Genomic DNA, 10,412 nt, shown 5'->3' with positions numbered 1-10,412 from the left:
ATTATAGAACTTTAAAAATATCTCTTTCAACATTTTTGAAAAAATTCTGAGATAGTTACATTTTAAGAGATCGCTCCGGCTTGGAATTTTCACCCCCGAAAACAAACCCTTAACATAGATAATAGCTCCCAACAGCTGTTTCTCTCTCCTCATATAGAGTAGCAAACAGCGAATAATAACGGAGATAAGCGATTAATAAATCAAAAGTCAGATCCCAAATACATACCATTTGTAATAATCTTTATGCACACATTTATAGTAGTAGTTTTTTTAATCAGTTACTTTATCAATGCTCTCTTTAATTCGCCGCTCTTTATTTGCTCGCTCTCTGAAAAAGCTGCAGCCGGTTCTCACTAAGAATTGCCGGCAATTTTGTAACAAAACCCTCTTCACCACCCTCAACCAACGAAAAGAACAGAGAAAAAGAGAGAGTGAAAGCGCTCTTAGCACTCTCTTGATTTGTTGTATACCCATTGCTTACAGATTATAAGGGTATTTTACGTTCCTTCAAAGTTATGTAAGGTAGCTGTCTAGTCGCTTTAAAACGCATATAAATTTAGGATCAGGAACGTCCTTATGAAGTCCATGGCATGGCTGGTAAAGGCCAAGATCTTAAATACTATAAATGTAAAAGTGTTTAAATTATAAGAACATATTTTAGTGATGCCGCAAATTTGGAAACTAGCAATTATTATTGGTTTTAACACCAAAGAAGTAAAAAGTAGAAAGAAAGTAGAATCAAATTCCAACAAGGGTTACAAAGCAGATCATCCTTGTTTCGAAAGTTCCTTAAATTTTAAAATTTGGAAACATAGTAAGAGGTGTCACATAACCGAGACTCCCGACTATCTTTTCATCTTGCTGCTACTCTCTTGTCGAATTCATGGGGGCAGTTCCTGCTCAGTTTTAGAATTCGCGGCAGTTTTTTTTGTTTGGCCGACGCGTTCGCTCGTTTCATTTATGCGCTTGTCGAAAATCAGGAAAAGGGGCGGAAAATAAGTTTAATTAAATATTTCGATTGCCTCGACTAGCACAGCAATTAAGTGAATGTGCAAAACGTGAGAGCAATTGTCAATAGTCAAACTAATACACAATAAATGCTTTTTTGGAGCGTCCTGCGATGGAGAAGCGCGTGAGGAATTGTGCAAAAAATCAATTCGTAAGTAAATGGATGCCGCGTCGAAAGATGATTAAAATCAGTCAAAATGAAACGCAAATGGAATTTACCTGGAACGAAATACCATTTGCTCAGCACAAAATGGCATTTTATGTCAAAACAAAAAGTGCAACGAAATTGTAAAAAAATGCAAGAACAACGTGCGAGTGCTTAACAAACCAGCGGAAGGTAAAAAGTGCGAATAAAAACAAAACCAATAAGAACAAACAAGTTTTGAGACAGCCGTAACGGCGGGTAACGCACGAAAAAATATATATGTATGTACATATATATATTGGTTTCCAACTGGATGCCAACTAAAAATGAGCCGAAGGAAGTGGAAGGAAGAACCTCCGCTTAAGGCCCTTCTTCCAGTTCAGCCACTCTCACTTTCTAAGCCCCTTTGCTTTAGGATTGAAGGAGAATAAAATAAATCAAGTGATTCGGTTTCGGAAAAGTTAAAAAAAAGTAGTTGCAAAATATTTATACAAAAAATATTTTATTAATTATTTTCGGTGCTAACAAAGTGCAGAAAAATATAACTATATTTATTAAACCCTTGAGAATTTCGATTTCAAATGTTAAAATGAAAGATTTTTTTTTATTTATTTAAAACCGAAAAACAAGCTATTTTTGATCAATAACACATTCATTTGAAAAATCTCAAAAAACGTTTTAAAATTTTAAAGCCAAAATAAATTGTGCAACACATAAAAATATTTCTTTTATGACTCATTTTAAATTTAGTTGAACTTTGTTCATATGTGTACGAGTATATCGACATTAAAGACTATATCGTTTATTTATGGCATTCATTTTAATGGTGCCAGATACTTTTTCCCTCCATCAAGTCTATTGAACTCCCTGTAAAAATACATTTTTTTTAGCATACAACATAGCTAAACTTTCTTAAAAGAATTAATTTGTTTAATGCATTGAATGTTAAGTTTCAAGGGTTTTCTCAATGACGACACATTCAAATGTAAAATTTTATCAGCGGAGTGCGAAGTAGTAATGTGTTATTCTAGTAATTGTCAAGTGGAAACAAAACATTGATAAAAACTTGAGAAGTGTCTTCCTAATTCGTAGTGCCTTATCCTAGTGGTTGTTGTTATTTTTAATGCGATGACATTCCCTCGAGCAGCTGCACTTTGCTCTCTCTTTTAGCGCTCTCAGTCTCTGTCTCTCTTCGGTTGTCATTTCCTCTGTTTGCCCCTCCCCATTATATTTACACTCGGGGGGTGGAATTGCCTGCAGCCAAAATGCATTTACTTTAATTTATTTGTGGTTCCAATTCCATGTGGGCGTCGCTCTCTCTCCCTCTGTCTCTTACTCTCGTGAGAGGGCAGCACATGGAATTGATTAGCCCCCTGTTGTTATTGTTGTTGGGATAATTCGTTTGCAGATTGCACATAGTGATTGCCATTAAAATGCAACTGCAACTGATAAGAGAAGCTTCAACTTTACACAGAAAGCTACTGGATTTTGTTTATGGTGTATCTAGCAGAAATGCAGTTGAACTTCTATGGCTTAAAAGAACAGATTTTAGAAAGATAAGTTGAGTTAATGTTTGTTAAAAAATAGGAATTCTAATATAATAACTAAAAACTAGAACACTTCAAAGATCCTTAACATCTGGAAATCTGTTTCTTTTCTAGTTTTAAACACATACATACATTGAGAATATAAATAATCTACATTTCTTTATATACTTCTATTAAAGATAGATCACTTTATAAATAAAAGAGAGAAGTAGCTTTAGAGATCTCTTGCATTCTTTGCTTGTTTCGTTTTATTTATTTTCTAAGCTCTTAAAATTTATCATTTAATATTTTAATAAAATCATAAAGTACATTTTCAAACTCGATATCAAAAGTACATTAATCAGCCTAAACTGTTGACTAATAAACATTTCTTAAAGTACATAAAATACAAATATTCCATATACTAATTCCCATTTGGGTCACTTCGCTTGCTAAGATACAAATTTGTATTTGAATAGGATGACCCATTAATCTTAAATCGGCTGTTATACCCCAAGGGCTAGCCTGTAGAACATTGTTCAATGGTACCCATTCACATAAGGTTCCAGTGAATAGACCTAGACCTCTTTCATCAATCAGCAATCAATTATCTATTGGCAACTATTTTTAATCAATATTTTATTGGGAAACTTTCCTTCGCCGTTTTTATATTGATTGTGCACAGAAAAGATAAGAAAAGTGTTGTAAGTTAATTGAGACAGAAAATATGTTGTTTTGATTGGGTGATAGATTAGCTTCCTATTAGGTAGAATAATTTATAGGATTTTTTGTTATATTTGGTATTAAATTAATGGTACTCTGAATTATCGGGCATTTTATAAAAAAAAAAAATTTATTTATTTATCAAAAAATAAAATAACACAGTCAAGACATTTTTAATTCATACATAACGCATACTTTGTTATCTGACATAAGTCATGTTTTGTCCAGTGCTACGACTATTAGATACCTTTCCCCCTGTTAGCAAATTTTAAAATAATTTTGATAGCAGCAATAGACGCTGTGTATAGTCTTACCAACGGCATTTGTTGATAGAACTATGCAAGACCTTGTTAACTAAGTGTGTTAACAAATTATGAATTAATGTTTTGATATAAAGAGTTATTGATCAATCGATAGGCATTAACAAATAAATATTACTTAAGTTCAAATCAAAACCGAAGCCTTAATATTATAGAAACCAATTTTTTCCGTGGTTTCTAGACTAGGGAAGGAGCTTGCTTGTTAAATAAGAATTTTCTAGTTTTTATAGTTCTTGAGATCTCAAGAATACATATACTTTATAGTGGGCTTGGTACTTCCTGTTACATACTTTTCAACGGATACATCATACTCCTAAACTCAACACGTAGAGGATATAAAAAATATATATGTATTTGCATAAATATATGTACTTATTTGTCACTTACTGTATAGTTAATCAATGGAACAAAGCAGTTTGAGTTTGTTGAACGGATGTCATATGTTTTCTTTATGCTTGATAACAATTCCCGCCCCGACCAGTTCCACATTGATAAGCAGAGCCCATTTGTTGGACGAGTGTGTACTGTATTGTTTATCTGAGAGGGGAAGTTGTACTGAAAGTGAATTAATATAAAACCACAGTCATAGAGTAAATTTAGTTATTTGAATGGTTCCAAAAATAAAAGTACGAGTATATAGAAAATGCGCCAACTGAATTGAAATATTTGCGGAATCGCAGAGCGTGGCTGATTTTTATTGACCGCAGATGAACAGCGGCCTAACAAAACAATTTTACAATTGGTTTGGTTTTGGCTTTCTGGTTTCGGGTTTTGTTTTTTCTTTTTGCTCTTTTTTGAATGGAATGAAAATGGGGATGTCACGCTAGTTTGAGTATAGGGCAGGAATTAAATCAACGGCCATTAACCGAATGACATAATAATAAATTAATTTTAACCAAGTTTCTATTAACAAATGATTCATTATCAGACAGTGAATAGAAAACTATCAATGATTAAGCAAAGTAATTATTTATGTTTATTAACTGCTTAAATATGATTATGAAATATTTTTTAGACGTCCTTTAAACTTCTTAATCGTTTAATTAATGTCGCTGGCATCTTAGAAAGAAACACAATAACTTAATCTAGATAAACCAGTAGGTAAATTATTTGCAATTTTAAAGGTAATGTCGTGTCCCTGTGCTTAATTATAAATCCACAAGAAAACATATTCATCATCGTCATATATTTTATATTTTTATAATCAATTACATTTTTATTATCATTTCTTGACTGTTAAACAAGATTCTTGCCTAAGAAAATAATTCATATCTAAATTATTTTTTGTTAGATTGTAAATCTTATTCTATGACCTAAGACACCCTGACTTTGAGACACGTTGAGAATACCCATTTTTGTTATCTACGTTATTCAAGGTTTATTTTTATACTTTTGCTCCACATAAAGGCTTTGCTATGAGGTTTTACTATCTATTACGTTATCTGAGTAACTCATTAAGTCCAAATTTTCAATGATAACATATAATTGTTTAAATAAAGCTAATCACCATAGATAGCAAATAAAACAGCGAAATAGAATGCTAGACACAGGATGAACTATAGTCACGTTCCCATTCGTGTTACTTCAACCGACATGTGATTATATAATTTTCTTTTTTTTTTTTTTGTTCAGTCACTAATTTTTCAATTGGAAGCTGTGCAGTGCATGTAAATAGGTTTTTGGTTGGCTTTGAGTCTAATATTAGAACATTTTTTGTTCTAATATTTGTCTAGAATCGCAAATCGTTCTTGTTTGTATACTCTCCACGCGAATGCAGTGGAATCTCCTCAGTGGGCTGCAATGATAAGCAAATATGTTGTTAAATTGCGTTTAATTGCAATTGTAGATTGAATTGGAACGGCTGAGTCGTAGGTCTGACATGTTGTTCATGCTAAAATTTAATTAATTTGCAATTACAATTGCAATTTTGAAGTCTCTGTGGGTGTTCCACCCACAAATGCGGTAAATTGCATTCCCAGAAAACAACAACAGTTTGCATTGGATAATTGGTTGGTCTCAGGGGTTTGCTTTAGATTTTCCAAATACTTGACCTGCTAATTGGACATCCTCCTGAATGGGCCTCAATCTGAAGCTATCAAAGTCATCGATGCGCAGAGGAATGGCTACGAGCTTAGTCAGGCCATAGAACACAATTAGGCACAAAAATATAGTCAAAATCAATTGACTAGCTGGCACTAAAATACAGATTTTATATTAATTAATTAATTTTATAAAGGTATGTAAGGTATAAAAACCTTTGGTAGCAGACCAAGGCAGCTGAATCTTAGAAGTTATCATTTTTCGGCCCACTTCACACCTCACTGACTGACTTCAAAATGAGAAATGAAGTTGAACATTGAAACATTGTGATCTAAAAAACAAGCAGCTGATCAAACAGGAATTACGTCTACAATATCCCAACATACAGTGATCTCTGGTAATAAAGGGAACAAGTGAACAGAAGACAAGGAAGTGATAAGTTAACACGCATGCCACCTTTTGGTTTTTCTTTCTTTAAACAATTAAAAACTCTTGTAAAATATAGACTTTTGATCGTAAGGAACAATGAGATAGGAAAGGCTTAAAATAGGTTAAGATAGCTTAATAGCTTTAAACAATTAAAAACTCTTGTAAAATATAGACTTTTGATCGTAGGGAACTATAAGATAGGAAAGGCTTCAAATAGCTTAAGATAAGATATATATTTTTACCATTAAGAGTTTGTAGTGCTTTGCTATTGATAATGGCAATTCCTTGAAATCGATTTAGATAGTAAATCATTGGTACAGAAAACCTATCATAGTGCTGAAAGCTGACCCACAAAATGGTATAATATACCACACTAGTTATCGGCTGGGGAAGTTATGTATGATAAAGAACAATTATTGGCTTTCGATAAGGCTAAGTAGTAATGATAAGTCCCGTCTTTGATAGTGGACAAACCCATATGATTCACCAAAAATCAATTAACAAAATTCCAATATTCATTTGCATTTTTCGTGTTCATTTGTCTTTCCTTACACTCACTGATAAGCTGAAAACTACTTACTACCTACCAGTAAGTACTAAAAACAAAAGAGAACAGAATGGAAAAAATGCAGTTGGAAATTGCTTAAAATAGCTCTGGTTTTTGGTATTCTGACTGCATTTATTAACCAACTGGCGACTCGTTCGGGTTCAGAGCAGCAGTCTCTGATTTGTTTTCAGCCACAAACGGTTGACGCAGCTGTTTTGCATCCTCCTGCTATTATTATTACCAATATTATTGTTTTATCCATGCAAACAAAAAATTATTAAGTAAGTGCTAATGGCAAAAGATTTGCTAAACAATGACTGCGAGACAAAGAGATTTTCGTAATCAAATCGAAGATTTAATTGTTCTAAGAAATGTGATGACAGTGCCTAATAAAAATATATAAAAATAAAATACATTTTATGACAGACATGAAGTGAAAACAATTTTTCATATTAAACTTAATAGTTTTTCGGTTTAAAAAATAGACATAAAATATTCCCAGCTTTTTACACATAGAAATCCCAAAATTATTGCTAATTTCCAAAGTGTATAAACGGCTTCTATTTAAAATATAGTTTATTAATTAACATTAATTATGCCAGCAACACTAAGTGAGCAGTCAGTTCAACGACACCCGCCGAAATAATCTATTAAATGGGTTTAGTACTCGTTAAGCTCGTTCCCAAACTGAACAAAAGTGTGAAAACTGAAACTAAAACAAAGCCATGTCGAAATATGTTATCTTTATTACGGAGCCAAAGGTGTAATTGCTTTTCTATTTGCGTTTTGCGCAACAAAATAGGCAAATCCTTGGCCTAGCCAAATCTCATAATATTCTTCATCTTGTCTTCTTGCTAGTTTTATGACACAAACTCGAGAATGGGCAAAAACTCAGCGCGATTTTAGCCATATAAATAATATATTTACTTATGCCAAAATGCCAACGTTCTGCGGTTATCTTGCAAGGGAAACACATTAAAAAAAAAAAAAAACAGGGGTAAAAACACACACAGCCACGTGCATAATTGAGAGAAGAAAAGAAATTAAAATGTTTTTTGAAATAAATATTTATCAGCTACGACGGTTGCACAGAATGCAACTCGCCAACAGTGGCAATTGTCACGTTTTGCATGAGATTAACACAGTTCGACTTAGCCCGGCGGAGGCAAGCCAATCCGAGCAGAACCATCTCAATGTTCAGATGCTTGACACTAATCACCAAGTGCAGATGCTTAAACGTGGCTTTAACTTTAAATTCTACTTTACTTACTTGCAGAAAATGTAAGGAGCAGCCTTGGTGGATTTACCAGCTGAAGAAACGCAACCAAAGAAGCTGCCAGTCCTCAAGGGAAAAGGCTCCTCGCCAGTACTCAGTGTTCAAGTTCCTTCCATCTTTAAGCCAGTAATTAGACCAAAACTTAGTCCCAATGACTGCCAACAGTTTGCTGGGAAGGTCCATACTCAATGAGGGTGAGTAGAATCGGGGTTCTATGTTTCAAACTGTTTATTTTTAAGTTCTTAGTTTAAGATTTAATCAACTAATACATCTTAAAAATTATAAAGAAATGTTTAAATTACAAATAAAAGGGACTAAAATGTTGATTTAGAAACTAGCTAAACTTTTCTTCAGCTTAATATTATATAACTTTAGCTACGGAATCAACGTTTTTTTTTTTTTAATATAACTCTTTGTAGCAACTTATATCAAAGATAACTGCCCAGATGTCTAAGTACTTTCAAATCCACGTTGTTAAAACGTTAAATATTTTAAACATCAAACGGGTTACCTAATAATTTATCATTTAAATGATATGCCAGCGTAATAATTAAGATTCTAGAAAACAAAAGGGAAACTCTCTTTATATTGCACTAAGAATGTTTACTTTATCTTATGATTATTACACCACCTGCTGTTTTATTAACTAAATATTGACTTTTTCTCTTCACAGGCCGCTCGAATAAGCGATCGTTCGTGTCTTTGATTGTGGGCCTTGTCGTGGGCTTCTGTCTGGCGGAGCTGTTTGTGTACTCCACGCCGGAACGCAGTGAATATATGCCATATGATGGCCATCGGCATGGCGATGTCAACGATGCCCATCACAGCCATGACATGATGGAGATGTCCGGGCCAGAGCAGGATGTGGGCGGACACGAGCACGTCCATGAGAACTCCACCATTGCGGAGCGTCTGTACAGCGAGGTTCGGGTCCTCTGCTGGATCATGACCAATCCGAGTAATCACCAAAAGAAGGCGCGCCATGTGAAGCGCACCTGGGGCAAGCGTTGCAACAAGTTGATCTTCATGAGCTCGGAGAAGGATGAAGAGCTGGACTCTGTGGCTTTGCCGGTGGGAGAGGGTCGCAACAATCTGTGGGGCAAGACTAAGGAGGCCTACAAGTATATCTACGAGCATCATATCAACGACGCCGATTGGTTCCTGAAGGCCGATGATGACACCTACACGATAGTGGAGAATATGAGGTACATGTTGTACCCTTACAGTCCGGAGACCCCCGTCTACTTTGGCTGTAAGTTCAAGCCATATGTTAAGCAAGGCTATATGTCCGGCGGTGCCGGATATGTCCTCAGCCGAGAGGCAGTTCGTCGCTTTGTGGTCGAAGCTTTGCCCAATTCCAAGCTATGCAAGTCGGATAATACAGGAGCCGAGGACGTTGAGATAGGGAAGTGCCTGCAGAATGTGAATGTGCTGGCAGGGGATTCTCGGGATTCAAACGGACGGGGTCGCTTTTTCCCCTTCGTTCCGGAGCATCATCTAATTCCCTCGCACACGGACAAAAAGTTCTGGTACTGGCAGTACATCTTCTACAAGACCGATGAGGTGGGTTTACATACATAGTATATATATACTTGCGGTTACTAATTAAATCCTATAATTTCAGGGTCTTGACTGTTGTTCGGACAATGCCATATCCTTCCATTATGTCTCCCCAAATCAAATGTACGTGCTGGACTATCTGATCTATCATCTGAGACCCTATGGTATCATCAACACTCCCGAGGCATTGCCCAATAAGTTGGCCGTGGGCGAACTAATGCCGGAGATCAAGGATCAACAGACAGAGAGTTCGAGCGATGGCGTCTCGAAGAGATCCACCGATACAAAGACGCAATAGTTTAGAGACAGACGGATATAGACTCTTAATTGTATATAGATAGCTTTTGTATATATTTATAGATAATTGTGTTGTCACACATATTGAGTCACTATAAGCTATTCTAGCATTGCCATTACCATTTCCATTAGCCGTTGGTCCTTCGACTTAGTACTAGTTCCATTTCAATTAAATCAAAAAAGGTTTCGTTTTGGGGTTCCATTCGCAGAGCTCGTTCCTTTTGTACAAACACCGAACCTAGTTATAATTTAGATCTGTTACTATAGTTTGTAATTAAATCTCGGTTGTACAATTGTTTCAAATCATCACTAATAATCATAGTAGGGCGCACTAACTATTCTATTCCGGTTTTCCAATACTGAATTAGTCGCTAAATATTTATAAGTCGCCTAAGTATCACCTTTATATGTAGCTATATTTAATCTCTTTTGTGATTGAGATTATTACGTATTATTGATCTTAATCTTCTACGTGTATTGAATAAAATGCAAATGTATTACAGAAGAAGGCAAAAGTGACTTTTGAATTCACCCGCCTATT

General features: G+C 34.9%; 2 protein-coding genes across 2 annotated transcripts; one reads left to right on the top strand and one right to left on the bottom strand.

The window, feature by feature from the left end:
- Positions 1-936: 936 nt before the first annotated feature.
- On the top strand, positions 937-10,376 carry LOC108111039 (glycoprotein-N-acetylgalactosamine 3-beta-galactosyltransferase 1). The gene is made up of 4 exons (XM_017220367.2): positions 937-1,159; positions 8,015-8,208; positions 8,688-9,577; positions 9,639-10,376. Exons 2-4 carry the CDS (start codon positions 8,166-8,168, stop codon positions 9,870-9,872), a joined length of 1,167 nt encoding a protein of 388 aa, XP_017075856.2. The 5' UTR covers positions 937-1,159; positions 8,015-8,165; the 3' UTR covers positions 9,873-10,376.
- Positions 4,898-6,094, bottom strand: LOC121530159. The gene is made up of 3 exons (XM_041818636.1): positions 5,978-6,094; positions 5,774-5,917; positions 4,898-5,517 (listed from the first exon to the last, which is right to left on the bottom strand). The coding sequence occupies exons 1-3, from the start codon at positions 6,018-6,020 to the stop codon at positions 5,510-5,512; spliced, it is 195 nt and encodes a 64-aa protein (XP_041674570.1). The 5' UTR covers positions 6,021-6,094; the 3' UTR covers positions 4,898-5,509.
- Positions 10,377-10,412: the final 36 nt, after the last annotated feature.

This window comes from Drosophila eugracilis, unplaced genomic scaffold (genome assembly GCF_018153835.1).
Source record: "Drosophila eugracilis isolate 14026-0451.02 unplaced genomic scaffold, ASM1815383v1 contig_353, whole genome shotgun sequence".
Taxonomy (NCBI): domain Eukaryota; kingdom Metazoa; phylum Arthropoda; class Insecta; order Diptera; family Drosophilidae; genus Drosophila; species Drosophila eugracilis.
Note: the sequence above shows the minus strand (reverse complement) of the source record. Positions and strands in the feature narration are given on the sequence as shown.

Coding starts and splice junctions, on each gene's coding strand:
- LOC121530159 (XM_041818636.1), bottom strand. CDS start 6,020: ATGATAACTTCTAAGATTCAGCTGCCTTGGTCTGCTACCAAAG. Junction 5,918..5,977: donor GCCTTGGTCTGCTACCAAAG/GTTTTTATACCT, acceptor TCTGTATTTTAG/TGCCAGCTAGTCAATTGATT.
- LOC108111039 (XM_017220367.2), top strand. CDS start 8,166: ATGACTGCCAACAGTTTGCTGGGAAGGTCCATACTCAATGAGG. Junction 8,209..8,687: donor AAGGTCCATACTCAATGAGG/GTGAGTAGAATC, acceptor TTCTCTTCACAG/GCCGCTCGAATAAGCGATCG. Junction 9,578..9,638: donor TCTTCTACAAGACCGATGAG/GTGGGTTTACAT, acceptor CTATAATTTCAG/GGTCTTGACTGTTGTTCGGA.